The 19,558-nt window shown below is 49.0% G+C and overlaps 1 protein-coding gene across 2 annotated transcripts in view; it reads left to right on the top strand.

The window, feature by feature from the left end:
* LOC139760761 (protein Skeletor, isoforms B/C-like) overlaps positions 1–19,558 on the top strand; it is an 84,805-nt gene that overhangs the window by 50,117 nt on the left and 15,130 nt on the right. For both annotated transcript variants that reach the window (XM_071684314.1, XM_071684313.1), the window contains exon 7: positions 16,041–16,140. In XM_071684314.1, coding sequence (XP_071540415.1) covers positions 16,041–16,140 — 100 coding nt within the window. The remainder of the gene's footprint in view (positions 1–16,040; positions 16,141–19,558) is intronic.

The following is a 19,558-nucleotide window of genomic DNA, read 5'->3' as shown; positions in this document are numbered from 1 at the left end:
TGCAGCTATGAACAGATTGCTCTGGTGTGTTTCCCCACATGCCGGCAAGATATGCCGCACTCTGCTTGCATTGCCTTATAACCCAGCCATCCTGAAGCAAAAGAGCACAATTATTTAGATAAACCCTAAGAGATTGCGTCTTGTTGGTCTTGATCTTACCTCACCCTAGAGCATCTCTGGTCACCCTAGGTCAACCCAGGTCATGTTACACAGGTGTGACCGGCTCATATCAGATGACGGATGTACTGCAGTAATTCTGCAGACAAAGTTTCTTCATCAGTATTGTCCACCAAGATCTTGAGAACCTTTACCATTGTTATGTGTTGTATTGGGCCATCATCTTTACTATTACTCAGGTGCTGTCTACACTGTCCTCAGGTGCTGACTACACTGTTCCCCACATATTACCTACACTGTCCACAGGTGCTGACTACACTGTCCCCAGGTGCTGGCCACACTGATCTCGGGTTCTGATTACACTATCAACAAGTGCTGGCTACACTGTCCCCAAGTACTGACTGCTCTCACCTGTGTCTTCGTTACAGTGTTCCTCAGGTGCTAGCTGCTCTGTCCCTAGGAGCTAAATACACCTCCCTAGCAGGCAGAACTCTCTCCCCACCCTAGCTAGACGGAGTGCTCTCCCCCACCCTAGCTAGACGGAGTGCTCTCCCCCACCCTAGCTAGACGGAGTGCTCTCCCCCACCCTAGCTAGACGGAGTGCTCTCCCCCACCCTAGCTAGACGGAGTGCTCTCCCCCACCCTAGCTAGACGGAGTGCTCTCCCCCACCCTAGCTAGACGGAGTGCTCTCCCCCACCCTAGCTAGACGGAGTGCTCTCCCCCACCCTAGCTAGACGGAGTGCTCTCCCCCACCCTAGCTAGACGGAGTGCTCTCCCCCACCCTAGCTAGACGGAGTGCTCTCCCCCACCCTAGCTAGACGGAGTGCTCTCCCCCACCCTAGCTAGACGGAGTGCTCTCCCCCACCCTTGCTAGACGGAGTGCTCTCCCCCACCCTTGCTAGACGGAGTGCTCTCCCCCCACCCTAGCTAGACGGAGTGCTCTCCCCCACCCTAGCTAGACGGAGTGCTCTCCCCCACCCTAGCTAGACGGAGTGCTCTCCCCCACCCTAGCTAGACGGAGTTGCTCTCCCCCACCCTTGCTAGACGGAGTGCTCTCCCCCACCCTAGCTAGGACGGAGTGCTCTCCCCCACCCTAGCTAGACGAGTGCTCTCCCCCACCTAGCTAGACGGAGTTGCTCTCCCCCACCCTAGCTAGACGGAGTGCTTCTCCCCCACCCTAGCTAGACGGAGTGCTTCTCCCCCACCCTAGCTAGGACGGAGTGCTCTCCCCCACCCTAGCTAGACGGAGTGCTTCTCCCCCACCCTAGCTAGACGGAGTTGCTCTCCCCCACCCTAGCTAGACGAGTGCTCTCCCCCACCCTTGCTAGACGGAGTGCTCTCCCCCACCCTAGCTAGGACGGAGTGCTCTCCCCCACCCTAGCTAGGACGGAGTGCTCTCCCCCACCCTTGCTAGACGGAGTGCTCTCCCCCACCCTAGCTAGGACGGAGTGCTCTCCCCCACCCTAGCTAGACGAGTGCTCTCCCCCACCTAGCTAGACGGAGTGCTCTCCCCCACCCTAGCTAGACGGAGTGCTCTCCCCCACCCTAGCTAGACGGAGTTGCTCTCCCCCACCTAGCTAGACGGAGTGCTCTCCCCCACCCTTGCTAGACGGAGTGCTCTCCCCCACCCTTGCTAGACGGAGTGCTTCTCCCCCACCCTAGCTAGACGGTGTGCTCTCCCCCACCCTTGCTAGACGGAGTGCTCTCCCCCACCCTAGCTAGACGGTGTGCTCTCCCCCACCCTAGCTAGACGGTGTGCTCTCCCCCACCCTTGCTAGACGGAGTGCTTCTCCCCCACCCTAGCTAGACGAGTGCTCTCCCCCACCTAGCTAGACGGAGTGCTTCTCCCCCACCCTAGCTAGACGAGTGCTCTCCCCCACCCTTGCTAGACGGAGTGCTTCTCCCCCACCCTAGCTAGACGGAGTGCTCTCCCCCACCCTAGCTAGACGGAGTGCTCTCCCCCACCCTAGCTAGACGAGTGCTCTCCCCCACCCTAGCTAGACGAGTGCTCTCCCCCACCTAGCTAGACGGAGTGCTCTCCCCCCACCCTAGCTAGACGGAGTGCTTCTCCCCCACCCTAGCTAGACGGAGTTGCTCTCCCCCACCCTAGCTAGACGAGTGCTCTCCCCCACCTAGCTAGACGGAGTTGCTCTCCCCCACCCTTGCTAGACGGAGTGCTCTCCCCCACCCTAGCTAGGACGGAGTGCTCTCCCCCACCTAGCTAGACGGAGTGCTCTCCCCCACCCTAGCTAGACGGAGTGCTCTCCCCCACCTAGCTAGACGGAGTGCTCTCCCCCACCCTAGCTAGACGAGTGCTCTCCCCCACCCTAGCTAGACGAGTGCTCTCCCCCCACCCTAGCTAGACGGAGTTGCTCTCCCCCACCCTAGCTAGACGAGTGCTCTCCCCCACCCTTGCTAGACGGAGTGCTCTCCCCCACCCTTGCTAGACGGAGTGCTCTCCCCCACCCTTGCTAGACGGAGTGCTCTCCCCCACCCTTGCTAGACGGAGTGCTCTCCCCCACCCTAGCTAGACGAGTGCTCTCCCCCCACCCTAGCTAGACGGAGTTGCTCTCCCCCACCCTAGCTAGACGGAGTGCTCTCCCCCACCCTAGCTAGACGAGTGCTCTCCCCCACCCTAGCTAGGACGGAGTGCTCTCCCCCACCCTAGCTAGACGGAGTGCTTCTCCCCCACCCTAGCTAGACGAGTGCTCTCCCCCCACCCTAGCTAGACGGAGTTGCTCTCCCCCACCCTTGCTAGACGGAGTGCTCTCCCCCACCCTAGCTAGACGGAGTTGCTCTCCCCCACCTAGCTAGACGGAGTGCTCTCCCCCACCCTAGCTAGACGGTGTGCTCTCCCCCACCCTAGCTAGACGAGTGCTCTCCCCCACCCTTGCTAGACGGAGTGCTCTCCCCCACCCTAGCTAGACGGAGTTGCTCTCCCCCACCCTAGCTAGACGGAGTTGCTCTCCCCCACCCTTGCTAGACGGAGTGCTCTCCCCCACCTAGCTAGACGGAGTTGCTCTCCCCCACCCTTGCTAGACGGAGTGCTTCTCCCCCACCCTAGCTAGACGGAGTTGCTCTCCCCCACCTAGCTAGACGGAGTGCTCTCCCCCACCCTAGCTAGACGGAGTGCTCTCCCCCACCCTTGCTAGACGGAGTGCTCTCCCCCACCCTAGCTAGACGGAGTTGCTCTCCCCCACCCTTGCTAGACGGAGTGCTTCTCCCCCACCCTAGCTAGACGGAGTGCTCTCCCCCACCCTAGCTAGACGAGTGCTCTCCCCCACCCTAGCTAGACGAGTGCTCTCCCCCACCTAGCTAGACGGAGTTGCTCTCCCCCACCCTTGCTAGACGGAGTGCTCTTCCCCCACCCTAGCTAGACGAGTGCTCTCCCCCACCTAGCTAGACGGAGTGCTCTCCCCCACCCTTGCTAGACGGAGTGCTCTCCCCCACCCTAGCTAGACGGAGTTGCTCTCCCCCACCTAGCTAGACGGAGTGCTCTCCCCCACCTAGCTAGACGGAGTGCTCTCCCCCACCCTAGCTAGACGGAGTGCTCTCCCCCACCCTTGCTAGACGGAGTGCTCTCCCCCACCCTAGCTAGACGAGTGCTCTCCCCCCACCCTAGCTAGACGGAGTTGCTCTCCCCCACCTAGCTAGACGGAGTTGCTCTCCCCCACCCTTGCTAGACGGAGTGCTCTTCCCCCACCCTAGCTAGACGAGTGCTCTCCCCCACCCTAGCTAGACGGTGTGCTCTCCCCCACCCTTGCTAGACGGAGTGCTCTCCCCCACCCTAGCTAGACGGAGTGCTCTCCCCCACCCTAGCTAGGACGGAGTGCTCTCCCCCACCCTAGCTAGGACGGAGTGCTCTCCCCCACCCTAGCTAGACGAGTGCTCTCCCCCACCCTAGCTAGGACGGAGTGCTCTCCCCCACCCTTGCTAGACGGAGTGCTCTCCCCCACCCTAGCTAGACGGTGTGCTCTCCCCCACCTAGCTAGACGGAGTTGCTCTCCCCCACCCTAGCTAGACGGAGTTGCTCTCCCCCACCCTTGCTAGACGGAGTGCTCTCCCCCACCCTTGCTAGACGGAGTGCTTCTCCCCCACCCTAGCTAGACGGAGTTGCTCTCCCCCACCCTAGCTAGGACGGAGTGCTCTCCCCCACCCTTGCTAGACGGAGTGCTCTCCCCCACCCTTGCTAGACGGAGTGCTCTCCCCCACCTAGCTAGACGGAGTTGCTCTCCCCCACCCTAGCTAGACGAGTGCTCTCCCCCACCTAGCTAGACGGAGTTGCTCTCCCCCACCCTTGCTAGACGGAGTGCTCTCCCCCACCCTTGCTAGACGGAGTGCTCTCCCCCACCCTTGCTAGACGGAGTGCTCTCCCCCACCTAGCTAGACGGAGTTGCTCTCCCCCACCCTTGCTAGACGGAGTGCTCTCCCCCACCCTTGCTAGACGGAGTGCTTCTCCCCCACCCTAGCTAGGACGGAGTGCTCTCCCCCACCTAGCTAGACGGAGTTGCTCTCCCCCACCTAGCTAGACGGAGTTGCTCTCCCCCACCCTAGCTAGGACGGAGTGCTCTCCCCCACCCTAGCTAGGACGGAGTGCTCTCCCCCACCCTTGCTAGACGGAGTGCTCTCCCCCACCCTTGCTAGACGGAGTGCTCTCCCCCACCCTTGCTAGACGGAGTGCTCTCCCCCACCCTAGCTAGACGAGTGCTCTCCCCCCACCCTAGCTAGACGGAGTTGCTCTCCCCCACCCTAGCTAGACGAGTGCTCTCCCCCACCTAGCTAGACGGAGTTGCTCTCCCCCACCCTAGCTAGACGGAGTGCTCTCCCCCACCCTAGCTAGACGGAGTGCTCTCCCCCACCCTAGCTAGGACGGAGTGCTCTCCCCCACCTAGCTAGACGGAGTGCTCTCCCCCACCCTAGCTAGGACGGAGTGCTCTCCCCCACCCTTGCTAGACGGAGTGCTCTCCCCCACCCTAGCTAGACGGAGTGCTCTCCCCCACCCTAGCTAGGACGGAGTGCTCTCCCCCACCCTAGCTAGACGAGTGCTCTCCCCCACCCTTGCTAGACGGAGTGCTTCTCCCCCACCCTAGCTAGACGGAGTTGCTCTCCCCCACCCTTGCTAGACGGAGTGCTCTCCCCCACCCTAGCTAGACGGTGTGCTCTCCCCCACCCTTGCTAGACGGAGTGCTCTCCCCCACCCTAGCTAGACGGAGTGCTCTCCCCCACCCTAGCTAGACGAGTGCTCTCCCCCACCCTAGCTAGGACGGAGTGCTCTCCCCCACCCTAGCTAGACGGAGTGCTCTCCCCCACCCTAGCTAGACGAGTGCTCTCCCCCACCCTTGCTAGACGGAGTGCTCTCCCCCACCCTAGCTAGACGGAGTGCTCTCCCCCACCCTAGCTAGACGGAGTGCTCTCCCCCACCCTAGCTAGGACGGAGTGCTCTCCCCCACCCTAGCTAGACGGAGTTGCTCTCCCCCACCCTAGCTAGGACGGAGTGCTCTCCCCCACCCTAGCTAGACGGAGTTGCTCTCCCCCACCCTAGCTAGGACGGAGTGCTCTCCCCCACCCTAGCTAGACGGAGTGCTCTCCCCCACCCTTGCTAGACGGAGTGCTTCTCCCCCACCCTAGCTAGACGGAGTTGCTCTCCCCCACCCTAGCTAGGACGGAGTGCTCTCCCCCACCTAGCTAGACGGAGTTGCTCTCCCCCACCCTAGCTAGACGAGTGCTCTCCCCCACCTAGCTAGACGGAGTGCTCTCCCCCACCTAGCTAGACGGAGTGCTCTCCCCCACCCTTGCTAGACGGAGTGCTTCTCCCCCACCCTAGCTAGACGGAGTTGCTCTCCCCCACCCTTGCTAGACGGAGTGCTCTCCCCCACCTAGCTAGACGGAGTTGCTCTCCCCCACCCTTGCTAGACGGAGTGCTTCTCCCCCACCCTAGCTAGACGGAGTTGCTCTCCCCCACCCTTGCTAGACGGAGTGCTTCTCCCCCACCCTAGCTAGACGGAGTTGCTCTCCCCCACCCTTGCTAGACGGAGTGCTTCTCCCCCACCCTAGCTAGACGGAGTTGCTCTCCCCCACCCTAGCTAGACGGAGTTGCTCTCCCCCACCCTAGCTAGACGAGTGCTCTCCCCCACCTAGCTAGACGGAGTGCTCTCCCCCACCCTTGCTAGACGGAGTGCTTCTCCCCCACCCTAGCTAGACGAGTGCTCTCCCCCACCCTAGCTAGGACGGAGTGCTCTCCCCCACCCTAGCTAGGACGGAGTGCTCTCCCCCACCCTAGCTAGACGGTGTGCTCTCCCCCACCCTTGCTAGACGGAGTGCTCTCCCCCACCCTAGCTAGGACGGAGTGCTCTCCCCCACCCTTGCTAGACGGAGTGCTTCTCCCCCACCCTAGCTAGGACGGAGTGCTCTCCCCCACCCTTGCTAGACGGAGTGCTCTCCCCCACCTAGCTAGACGGAGTTGCTCTCCCCCACCCTAGCTAGACGGTGTGCTCTCCCCCACCCTTGCTAGACGGAGTGCTCTCCCCCACCCTTGCTAGACGGAGTGCTTCTCCCCCACCCTAGCTAGACGGAGTGCTCTCCCCCACCCTAGCTAGGACGGAGTGCTCTCCCCCACCCTAGCTAGACGGAGTTGCTCTCCCCCACCCTAGCTAGGACGGAGTGCTCTCCCCCACCCTAGCTAGACGGAGTTGCTCTCCCCCACCTAGCTAGACGGAGTGCTCTCCCCCACCCTAGCTAGACGGAGTGCTCTCCCCCACCCTAGCTAGACGGAGTGCTCTCCCCCCACCCTAGCTAGACGGAGTTGCTCTCCCCCACCTAGCTAGACGGAGTTGCTCTCCCCCACCCTAGCTAGACGGAGTTGCTCTCCCCCACCCTTGCTAGACGGAGTGCTCTCCCCCACCCTAGCTAGACGAGTGCTCTCCCCCACCTAGCTAGACGGAGTGCTTCTCCCCCACCCTAGCTTCAAAGATTAAAGTTGTTGGAACAGTGTCTTACTTCATGGCGAACTACATGAGCCTGATAACATTGTGGCATGTATGTGTGTCTTGGAGGCAACAAGACATGAGGAAAGGACCGGGTTAAGCATGTCATACAGTATGGATTAGTCATACAGAGTAGCTGTTTACGTAATGGAACCCTCATCTCGGGTGGTGCACGTGTTGTGATCACAACAAGACCGTCACCTGAGACTGGTTGATCGTCTGGTAGTTTCTTGAACATTTGTTAAAGTCAAGGAGAAAAACACTCTGGAAAAGAATTAAAAGCTTGAACAAAATTTCGAGAAAATATTGCTTAGCATTTCTACAGTGATATAGATGGAGAACCTTGATTTTTGTCTCAGAATGGAAATTTGTTATACAGTGTCTTTGAAATAAAGAATAATCCTGCGAAAATAAGATATTATTCAAAATAATTTCTATAATAAATGACAAACTTTTGATGGTGTTCAGGAGGCGTTCATACAAATTTTTGAAAATAGTTGAACATCAATACATCATCCTAAGACTAACATAAGGCAAGAGTAAGTGTTGCCATGAGCCAAAATGCTGTATTGTAGCCACAATCCATGTGAACCTCATTGTTGGCAGCACGTGGACACCAGCGTCAGCCCCACCCGTGTGGGACTTGATCCCCCATAGCCACACGGGATTCCATCCCACCCCGGCGCCACAGGAATACACTACACCGTAGCACAACGGAGTCGTCTCCTTCCGTGGCATGACGTAAACCTCAGCAGACACACCAACTGAACCCCAGCCATGGCACTAAGGAAACCATAAACCCCCTCTCCCTCCCACCAAGACACCTCATAAACCTTACTGGTAAAGTATCATGAAAAGAAGAACGTTCATATAAAAAGATGGATCTTGACATTGTAGTGTAAATATAGTTGTGCATGTTGAGCCAGCTTTCCGACAGCAAGACTTCCAGCATCCCGAGTGCCAGAGGCACTTGAGGCCACAAACCTAAGTGCCAGGTATACCAGAGCCATCATTGCGAGGGTCAGGGGCACTACAAGGCCACCCACCCACCCACCATCAGAGTGCCAGGAACATCATCATGAGTCAAGTGTGAAGGGTTGCTTCTGGTAGCGCTAGTTCAAGTGAGGCAGGTCATCACTAGGCACTGTGCTGGCGGCACATTATTATTATTTATTCAGGGTTAAGCCAGGCTGGCGACCGAGCTTCCATTTGTTTCTCTCTCTCTCTCTCTCTCTCTCTCTCTCTCTCTCTCTCTCTCTCTCTCTCTCTCTCTCTCTCTCTGTTGATATATTAACATTCTCATATTTTGATACAGTACCATTTTGATAATTTCCCAACCTTTTTCGATATGATGATTTGCATTCATTAACTTGTTTACTAAGAATTGTACAAGGTTTATTTATGTATTTATTCAATTGTTTGCTTTAAATATTTATTTATGTAACTTAATAAACTATTTAGAAATTCAAGCGAGTGTGATTGTGCAGACTTGTGCATTGTACCCATATTAACCTACCTGATACAAGGTATGAGGATGATGCTAGGATTGAGTGGTGATGTATACTGGTAGATGGTAGGTATGACGGTGACGTTGTGTACTGGTAAATGGTAGGTATGAGGATGATGATGTGTACTAGTACATGGTAGATATGAGTGCGGTAATGTGTACTGGTAGATGATAGGTATGAGGGTGATGTTTACTGGTAAATGGTAGGTATGAGGGTGGTGATGTGTGCTGGTAGATGGTAGGTATGAGTGCGATAATGTGTACTGGTAGATGGTAGGCATGAGGTTGGTGGTGTACTGGTAGATGGTAGGTATGTGGGTGACGTGTACTGGTAGATGGTAGGTAAGGGGTGATGTGTACTGGTAGACTTAAGGTATGATGGTGATGTGTACTGGTTTATGGTATGTATCTGGGTGAGTATACTGGTAGATGGTGGTTGATGGTAGGTATCTGGGTGAGTGTACTGGTAGATGGTGGTTGATGGTAGGTATCTGGGTGAGTGTACTGGTGGACAGTAAGCATTAGTGTACATAACCTCCCCTCCACACTGCCCCCTCCCCTCCCCCCCACTCAATACTGACGCCCCGTCTCCTTCACAATGATCCCCCCACCTCAGTATTGACACTCCATCCCCTGTACATTGGCCTTCCCCTCAATGCTGACACACCCCCCCCCCCCACCATCAATAATGATACTCCGTATCCTCCATATTACCCCCCTTTCAATATTGACATCCCTTCCCCCTACACAGTGTCTTCCCCTCGACACTGGTTCCCCTCCGCACTGGTTCCCGCCACACTGGTCCCCCTTCACAGTGGTCCCCCTTCACACTGGTTTCCCTTCACACTGACACCTCTCCACAGTGTCTGCCTCCTCCACACTGACTCCCCCACCACAGTGCACGTAAGTAAGGTACAGTCTATATACTATAGAACATGAGTGAGAGGATAGAGGAACATGTGTGTGTCTCATCTGAGAGGTGACGGAGGCTCTCCAGAGCAGAAAATGGAGAAGGACATAATGGCAGAGCAGAGAACAGCAGCGAACAAGTACAGCTGAACAAAAAAAATTAAGCAGCCAGAAAAATCTGAAAGTGGGTTGGACGTCATGCTAACCTGCTTTTCGTGAAAAGTGGCTCCTCCTGGGGAGGGCGTACAGTGGCTCCTCCTGGGGAGTTTACGTGAGCTTACATGAGACACAGACAACAGGAGGCCTGATTGGTCCACAACTGGGTTGTCTGGTAAACAATATCAAAATAAAGATTTAGCTTCAAAAAATGTAATTCCGCTCAGCAGTTTAAGGTATCACCGACTCCCCGCTGGTGCACATTAGCCTTCTACTGTCCCCGTTACTGCTGTCGTTTACACAGTTTTTCTCATTATACCTGAATATAAATGTCTGAACTACTTTTGAATGCATTCATAGTTTTAGTATTCACTACATCTGACGGTAACTTATTCCAGTGCTCAACACACCTATAGGAAAAGCGGCTTTTTCCCAGGTCCGTACTACATCTTTCACCTTTGAGTATTATTCCATTTGTCCTGGTAACCGTATTTTCTCGTATTTCGAAAAGATGTTCGTGGTTCACTTTATCGAACTTGTTCAGAATTTTGAACACTTCGTTTAAGTCGCCGCGAAGTTTACGTTTTAAGGGAGATGAGATCAATCGTTTTAGCCTCCCATCGTATGCCAGATTTCTAAGAGATGGGATCCATTTTGTCGTGCGTCTTTATACTTGCTCTAATTTTTTCTCGTCCTTTTATAGTGTGGGGACCAATATTGGACTGCATATTCAAGGTAAGGTCTTACTAGAGATTTATAAAGCGAGTTGTTTCTGGTGACTTATAATCACTGTTTCTGGCAATGAAATCTACCATTTGGTTGCCTTTTGTGCTTGCTGCTTGACAGTGGTTTAGTGTACTTCAGATTGTTGCTAATGACATTTTCATTTTCCTTTTCGTTTACTTTTAGTTAGAGAATTTACGAATAGTTTGTAGTAACGCATATTCTTGTCGTAACGCATATTCTTGTCTCTAAAGTGCAAAACTTTACACTTGTCTACATTAAACTTCATTTGCCATCTTGTTTGACCTCTCTGCTAGTAAGTCAATATATCTCGGAATCATTTCGCAATCCCGCCTGTTTACAGCTCTACCTCCTAATTTAGTATTGTCAGCAAATTTGGAGATCTTAAGATATGAGACCGCGTTTAGGTTATTAAAGTATATTATGAATAGAAATGGGCCTAGGAGCGACCCCTGTGGCACACCACTCGTTACGTCTAGCCAGCCTGAGGCTTCCCTGTTTAATACTACACGCTGCTTTCTTCTGGTAAGCCAGTCTCTGGCTTGGAGTTTATGTAAAAGTCTCTTGTGAGGTACTTTATCGAATACCTTTTAGAAATCTAACTATAGTACAACAGACGGTAATTTTTCGTCCCTACTCTGATAAAGAACATTAAAAAATTCCAGCAAATTCGTTAGGCAGGATCTTCTATAGCGAAAACCATGTTGGTTGTCCGATGTGATTTTGTGTTCTAGAAACGTGATAATTGTCTTGTATCTTTTCTATCGTTTTGCCTAACACTGACGGTAGTTCAAAGCAAACTTTTTATGTTTTTTATATATAGGAGTAACATTTGCGAGCCTCCAGTCAGTTGGCACCTGACCATCCGATAGATTCGTTGAATATTTTTGTTAAAGGGTATATCAGCTTATATCACTTTGAAATATCTTGGAGCTAATTATGTGGGAGTGTACAGTGCTTCAGAACAAGGGAAAAGTAACTCTGCATAATTTCAGAAAGTTCTCAGTCTGCCAAATGAATTCCATTGTAATTTGGACACGTTGTGTGACGTTATTTCCGCTGGTAAAGATGGCAGACAACTGGTTGGTTGGTTGGTTCTAGAAGTGTAGCTAATGTGCTGGCCACGTGGCACATAACTTGACTAATAGGGTCGTCAGGTGGTGATCGCGCAGTACTGTCTCTGAACCATAAACTAGTGAACTATGGTTGATGCAGACCAAGTGAAGGTGTAGCATCGAGCCGCTCGAGACGATCTTCGCCAGCTCGTTAGTATCATTTTACCAGAGACATTTACCCATAATCAATAGACAAGTAAACCTGATAACTCGCATATATTATCAGAGAAGTACTAGAATTACAGAAAAGGTGAACTCCTTATGAGGAAATTAACATAAGAACATCGGGTCAAGGTCGCGCTATGTTTTTTCTGATCACCATGATAAACCCCCTGGCAGCCTACGCCTTCCTGCCATTGGAAGTTTACCAACATTACTCTGGGTAACATTTCTCCACACAGGTGGGCGTAGGAGGAACAGTTTTTCAGGTGATGGTAACACAGAGTCCTGACCGCCGTGGCCAGGCCAGGTCTTGATCGAATGACATTCGTCATTAAACATGACTTCATGTTAAGGATATATATATATATATATATATATATATATATATATATATATATATATATATATATATATATATATATTTCAATTATGTATATTCATTAGAACTAATTTCTCCAACAGATTATCTTAATGTATCAAGAGCGTTGAATAACCCTAAAAGCTCCACAGTGCTTGGCTTATAAGCCTAAATTCTATAATTCAGTCCAATCTGAGTTTCCACCATTAACTGCTGCTCTTTGTTTGCGTTTAGTTAAGCAATTTTCTAACCAGTGAAGTAAAGCATATCTTCTATACCATATGACATTTTGTCAAGACGTTTATTTGGTAATGGACTTTATGAAATACTTTCCAAAAATCTTGATGTCTATTGCTTTATTTTCATCCTATATGTTGAGTACTTGACAACAGTCCAATAGCAGGTTCAGGATAGTGGACTAAATGGTGATCCTCTTAAGTGATTTACAATGTTGTCTGTCATTGTAGTTTGCACAGGTTAACACCTATAGTCGTTCAGGTAACTGGGTTACGATATTCAGGCAGGAACTTGTTACGTTTATCAGTGTTACTTACATTGCCTTAACTACTATCCTCAGAAACCTTCCCTGTATCCAGTAGCTCACTGGAGACTCCATTCATGATCTCATTTCTCGCTCTGTCGGTGTCCTGGGATGTAACTTGGGCCTAACCTTGTTTACATTTATTCCATGCAGTGTACACAGTATATCTCCACCACGTCTCATTATGTTGTACAATGTTTTCCTCCCTCAATGGAAAGGAAACCAGAACGTGAGTTGCATCTTCACCGGGTAAATCCAGCTTGACCAATACAAAAAGGAAAATATCAAATGTTTGCCATGCTTTCATAGTCTTGAACGGTCACCTTTTAATGTAATTAACGGACCAGTTGTTAGGGTAATGACCCGGCTGTTATTGGCATAACTAGAAAACTCTATCTATCTATATATATATATATATATATATATATATATATATATATATATATATATATATATATATATTCCTATGAGTCCACGGGGAAAATGAAACATGAAAAGTTCCCAAGTGCACTTTCGTGTAATAATCACATCATCAGGGGAGACACAAGAGAGAAATATAACAGTCAGTTGATATGCATCGAAGAGACGAAGCTAGGACGCCATTTGGTAAACATGTGATTGTCCAAATGGCGTCCTAGCTTCGTCTCTTCGATGTATATCAACTGACTGTTATATTTCTCTCTTGTGTCTCCCCTAATGTGATTATTACACGAAAGTGCACTTGGGAACTTTTCGTGTTTTCATTTTCCCCTTGGACTCGTAGGAATATCTTGATCACGCGCAAAATTGTGATCCTTTCCAATATATATATATATATATCTATATATATATATATATAGAACATACAAATCTCCAACAGCCAGGATCGAACCTGGGACCCCTTGTGCAAGAGGCAGGCATGCACAAGGGGTCCCAGGTTCGATCGTGGCTGTTGGAGATTTGTATGTTCTATGAAGGTGCGCGTTCATATAATGTATGTTTGTTTCATAATATAGCAGTATATCAATCATCTGGAACTGGGTTTTGTATTTATAAAACTACGAGGCTCGGCTATTAGTGGGAATGACCTTGACTCACTAGCAGATCAGTCAGACATGATATTTACGTAGACATGTTCAGTTATGCAACTTGCGTGTAGGGTCATTAAACACGACTGTCAGATTGACGGAAAACCGCTAGTTAACGTAAATAAAGATGGACGGTGGAATTCCTTGTAACAGCGTGAAGTGGGTTGACCAATGTGTAGTAGCAATAAAACATAGTGCCATGATTCACTAAGAACATGAAAATACAAGTAGCAATTGTGACCCTTATCTAAGGGTATAGTAAGAGCACACCCGGAACATGCCGTCCTGGTCTGGTCTTGATAAATATAAGGCATCACAACCAAGAAACCCGCAACAATGATCTCGGCTCTGACATACGAGACATGCTAAGTAAGAGTGGCTCACAATGTTACATACGAGACATGCTAAGTAAGAGTGGCTCACAATGTTACATACGAGACATGCTAAGTAAGAGTGGCTCACAATGTTACATACGAGACATGCTAAGTAAGAGTGGCTCACAATGTTACATACGAGACATGCTAAGTAAGAGTGGCTCACAATGTTACATACGAGACATGCTAAGTAAGAGTGGCTCACAATGTTACATACGAGACATGCTAAGTAAGAGTGGCTCACAATGTTACATACGAGACATGCTAAGTAAGAGTGGCTCACAATGTTACATATGAGATGTACTAAGTAAGAGTGGCTCACAATGTTACATATGAGATGTACTAAGTAAAAGTGGCTCACAATGTTACATATGAGATGTACTAAGTAAAAGTGGCTCACAATGTTACATATGAGATGTACTAAGTAAAAGTGGCTCACAATGTTACATATGAGACGTACTAAGTAAAAGTGGCTCACAATGTTACATATGAGATGTACTAAGTAAAAGTGGCTCACAATGTTACATATGAGACGTACCAAGTAAGAGTGGCTCACAATGTTACATATGAGATGTACTAAGTAAGAGTGGCTCACAATGTTACATATGAGACGTACTAAGTAAGAGTGGCTCACAATGTTACATGTTTTTCCTCTTAAGAAGCACGCACTTTGCGTGATCTTGTAACTTTTCAGGATTTTGAAGATTAGACAACGTGAATCGCGGAATATTCTAGAATAAAAGAAAAGACTTGAGACAAATGGAATAAAGGGTAAAAAATGTAATAACTTGGGGAATATTTCTTTGCACATCCATACAAAGCATATTGAACTAGTTATCATGACACCACATTGGTGATACGAATACTTTCAGAAGCCAGTTAAACAAAATTGTAGTCTTTCAGGAATCGACTAAATGAACTCCAGAATATATATATGTATATATATATATATATATATATATATATATATATATATATATATATATATATATATATACACCCACGTATGTATGTTATTGGTTCCTTTTTCTCCTTCCAGACGCTAGAAGGAGAGTGTGCAGCAGCAGAGGATGGGAAGCCGTACTAAGTTGTGATGACGGGTTTTTGTCTCTTGTATTCTTTCATACGTGTTTGCTGTTGTCTGCATTTGCGAGGTACCGCCAGGAAATTACAAAGTGGCTCGCAACCTCTCTTGATATCATGAATTTTCCAGACACGTATATATCGGACAAAGGGGCCCATGTACCTGGTACATAGGTCACTGTTCCCATAACACCACCTGGTCTACCAGTAATGTGCTGAACCAAGGCAGAAGCGATCGGGGATAAACCACGAAAAAGTCTGGCAACTTGATCATAGAGAGGGGACTCTACAAACCAGAGCCCCCTGTCTATAATGACGTCTCGCAGACATATCCGTAATTTACCCCGACCGCCTCATGGCCTGGTTCAGCCCACTGACAGACAGCATGTTGTCCACTGTAAAGCGCATCGTTCCAGTTCGCTCTATCCCTTGCACCCTTCACACCCTCCAGCATGTTTAGGCCCCAGACTTTCAAATAATTTTATACTCCATCCTTCCGTCCCTTCCTTGATGCCCCTCTTTTCATTGTTCCCTCCACATGTATACCCTCACGCTCATCTTTTTCTCGCTTAGCCTCTCCAAATGTCCACACTATTTCAACACCTTTTTAGCTTCTTCATACGTACATACTATCATACAACCGATAATAATACTGATTGATGTTATCATTACTGGTATCATGTTATCATTACTGGTAGATATCATCATAATTGGTAGTGATAACATCATTATTGGTAGTGATATCACGTTAGAATAATACCGACATATTTTGATCAGCCACACTGTGTCCTTCTAGAACTTTACTTTCAAACCCATTGCATTATTATCTTCACTTATATAATGATCAGATTACCATACTCCACATATAAAGGTCAGCAGGAAATGGTACCTGTGTGTGTGTCTGACTGTCTGGTGTGTTGCAGACCAAACTGAACTGTGAGGTCTTGTGGGACGCCCTTGCCCTGGAGGTGCGCTGGGCCGTGGCCGGAGAGAGCATCGTGATGCAGCTGGTCGGTAGGATTGGTAAGTACTGCCTTAGTGTTGTCAGTTGGTAGAGTTGGTAAATACCGCCTCGGTTTGCTCGGTAGGGTCGGTAAGTAGTGTTTCACTCGGTCTGTAAACGTTAGATTACTGGTTCTGAACCTTTGGTAAACAAGAGCCGTCCAGATGGTACGTGTAGCACAAGTGGTACGGAAGAGCTGCCTAGATGGTACGTTGTGGACGCCAATGAGAGGGAACAAGTGTAACAAATGATCCGTGATGCTTTTATTATTATGTTATGCTGGTGGATTAAGTTAGGATGACAAGTCGTGGTTGCAGTTGATGTCGTTTGTGGATGTAATGTTTGCCTTCAAGTATGAGAGTGAAAACGATATTACCCTAAAGCTTGAGCGTCATACTTGACACCTTCGCCAGGATTTCATATTATGATGATGAAGGTAACATTTCTCTTAAGTGTTGTATTGTTTTATATGAAGCTCTTGTCACAAGAACCAGATATTATCATGACCAACCTGCATAGGGCCGGGGAGAGAGAGAGAGAGAGGAGAGAATTACTGCCAGGAGACTCGAAGAAGTATTAGACAGTAAGAAAGGTTGGCCTGGCTGAGGTCTGATGACGCCGTTATTGGGCCGGATTGAAGGTTAAGGTTAAATCATCGTGATGTATGTGAAGTTATGGCGAATGGTCTGGTGTATAGTGCCACCGGACATCGATCCATGTTTGATAGACAGCCGGCCAGCTTAACCAAACATAATTATCTTACAAAGGAAAACAAAGAAATTCAAATGGCAGCAGATTGGGTCTTACCGAGGTTCTGATAGTGGAAGAGATCATTCACCAGCGTATACAGCAACAGGAGAAATACGTACATATTAAAAACGGGAAAACAAATGTTTTATGTGGTTAAGGAAGCTCAAATAATGTCAGTCATGGTTGTCAAGCGAAATATTTATCGTCTGTTCTTAAAAGATAACAACTTTCAACCAGTCTATCTGGTATATCATTCTATATATCAACAGTCCAATTGAAGAAAATGTTTTGCCTCATTCGATGTAAGAATTTTGTTCACGAGTTTGTAACCATTACTACGAGTGACATCAGACGAATTAGTCCTTATGCAAGTCGTTAGATCGAGATTATGGAAGCTTTTGATAATTTAAATGCCCACATCAGATCACCCATTAACCTTCCCTTTCTAAACTAAATAGATTTAAGTTGTTTAATGAGCTGTCATCAGATTTGTTTGTCAGTCCAGGAATCATCTTGGTAGCTCGCTTCTGGATCCTCTCTATTCTATGTCTGTCTTTTGTCAAGTAGGGTGACAAAACAGGACACGTTATCAAGGGACGGATGTACCAGTGACTTGTGAAGTTAATTTCCCTGAACATAAATTCGACAGCCCTACATACGTAGAAATCTACAACTATCGTTCGCCTTCTTCTGTGCTCAGGATTTAGATAAACTTTAACAAGACACCGTCGTCGCCTACTGTGTTAGTGCTAATCATAATGTAGTCGGAGATGACGTAATGGGCGAGGAAATCTCCATTGTTAATATCCAGTCAAGATTCAGCAATACCAATTGTCATAATTTTCTTCGAATCTAATAGTTTCTTACTATGATAATTTATTACGTCTACTCCGTGCGTTAACACAGAATATTCTGATACATAACTGAGCTTTTTTCGCTGGTATGTACAATCTTAAACCAGAGAATCGTGGTTTAGTAATATCATTGTCGGTATATCAGAGTGACCTGAGAAGCCAGTATGCCATAGGTAACCCGCCTTAGCGAGTGTGTAGTCATGTCTGACCCGCTATAGGTCCGAGTAATATAATGGGTCTTAGGTGTAGGAGGAAATGGGAAGACAGGTCGCACCCCCAGGATCAGCGTCCAACAGTCATCTCTGCCGAATTTTTCGGCTCTGTCCACCACAAGGCCTTTGAGCAAATGAGGTCTGAGCTGTCCAGAAGACTGTATGTTTGAGTAAAAGATGTAAGGAAGGGGCCAAACAATACGAAGGGGAACCCTACTGTTTTACGACCATACATATGTGCGTGCATTACGCCTGTGAGGCAAGTATACACTCGGCACACTGACTAGACTTACTGTTCCACAACGCGACGCAGTTCATCCAAATATCAAATGTAATCAACGTTTGCACCTCATCACCTTCAGCATAACTATGATCATAGGTGTGTTGACGTTGTTCATCATACCAGTTCTACTGATGTTTTGGATTATATATGTACATATACCTGGCCAAGTGTAGAACCCCGAGGCAGCACGGGTCTGGATGTGTGAGGTTATATTCTCACGTTCTGCAGAGTGATAATACAAGACATTTCTGTTCCCTGCAGAGGTAAGGAATTCCCTTGAATATTAATAATCTATTTCGGTCAGTTGTTCAGGATATATCACCAGACTATATCATGATAGTGTCTACTGACAGTCGTAGCTGCCGGCGGGTAAGTATCCAGCGTGTGCTGCCGGCCAGACAATCTGGCTACCAACATCCCAGCTGAGTCGGGCCTGCCTGCAGCAGACAGCGTCTTCCATCCTCGATCACGCTTGAGTCACACACTGCACACGCCCGGCCTGACCTCTGCACACGCCCGGCCTGACCTCTGCACACTAGACTCGAGACTATTCAAGAGATGAGGTCACACTACTGCCTACCCCGTAACACACAGCCAGCTTGCACATACCCTGTGGGAGCAAGTCACTTTTACAAAGGATCTTGGATGATTCACAGACGATATAACTCTCTCCAGCTAATGAGACGCATCAGTTAAAGAACGTGACACCTATGGTGTGCGTTATTCATAACGTGACACCTGTGGTGTGGCATTTACATGACTCCACCTTTGGCATCAATATCAACAACAATGTCTCCTGTTTTAGTGGCCTTAAGCACAAAATGAACCACATTGGGTGGTAGACTACGACCACCACACCACCTTGAGTGGTAGTAGACTACGACCACCACACCACCTTGAGTGGTAGTAGACTACGACCACCACACCACCTTGAGTGGTAGTAGACTACGACCACCACACCACCTTGAGTGGTAGTAGACTACGACCACCATAACAATGTGGTGGTGCACATGAGCGTTGTCCTGTCGTCAGGCACGATAACATCCTGCCTCCGATTAGAGCCACACTGGTTACGTAAGTAGATGCACTCGACCATATATACATAGTATGACACTCCAAAGTGTGGCAAATATGTAGCTGACCCTAATCTTAAGCTTGTATGACTAATCAAATAGTAACTATGAAGACCTCCTAGTTCTGTAGTAGCTAATTCGTCAGCTGTGTATTTTCATCAGATTGGCAGCCTAAATGCAATAAAGTGTTATGTATTATTATTGACTTGTGTATCTGTGGTGTAAGTCATCCATGACATGACCTGTGATATGTGTCACACATGACG

This window comes from Panulirus ornatus, chromosome 38 (assembly GCF_036320965.1).
Source record: "Panulirus ornatus isolate Po-2019 chromosome 38, ASM3632096v1, whole genome shotgun sequence".
Classification (NCBI taxonomy): domain Eukaryota; kingdom Metazoa; phylum Arthropoda; class Malacostraca; order Decapoda; family Palinuridae; genus Panulirus; species Panulirus ornatus.
The sequence above is the reverse complement of the archived record's forward strand: the minus strand, read 5'-3'. Positions and strand labels throughout refer to the sequence as shown.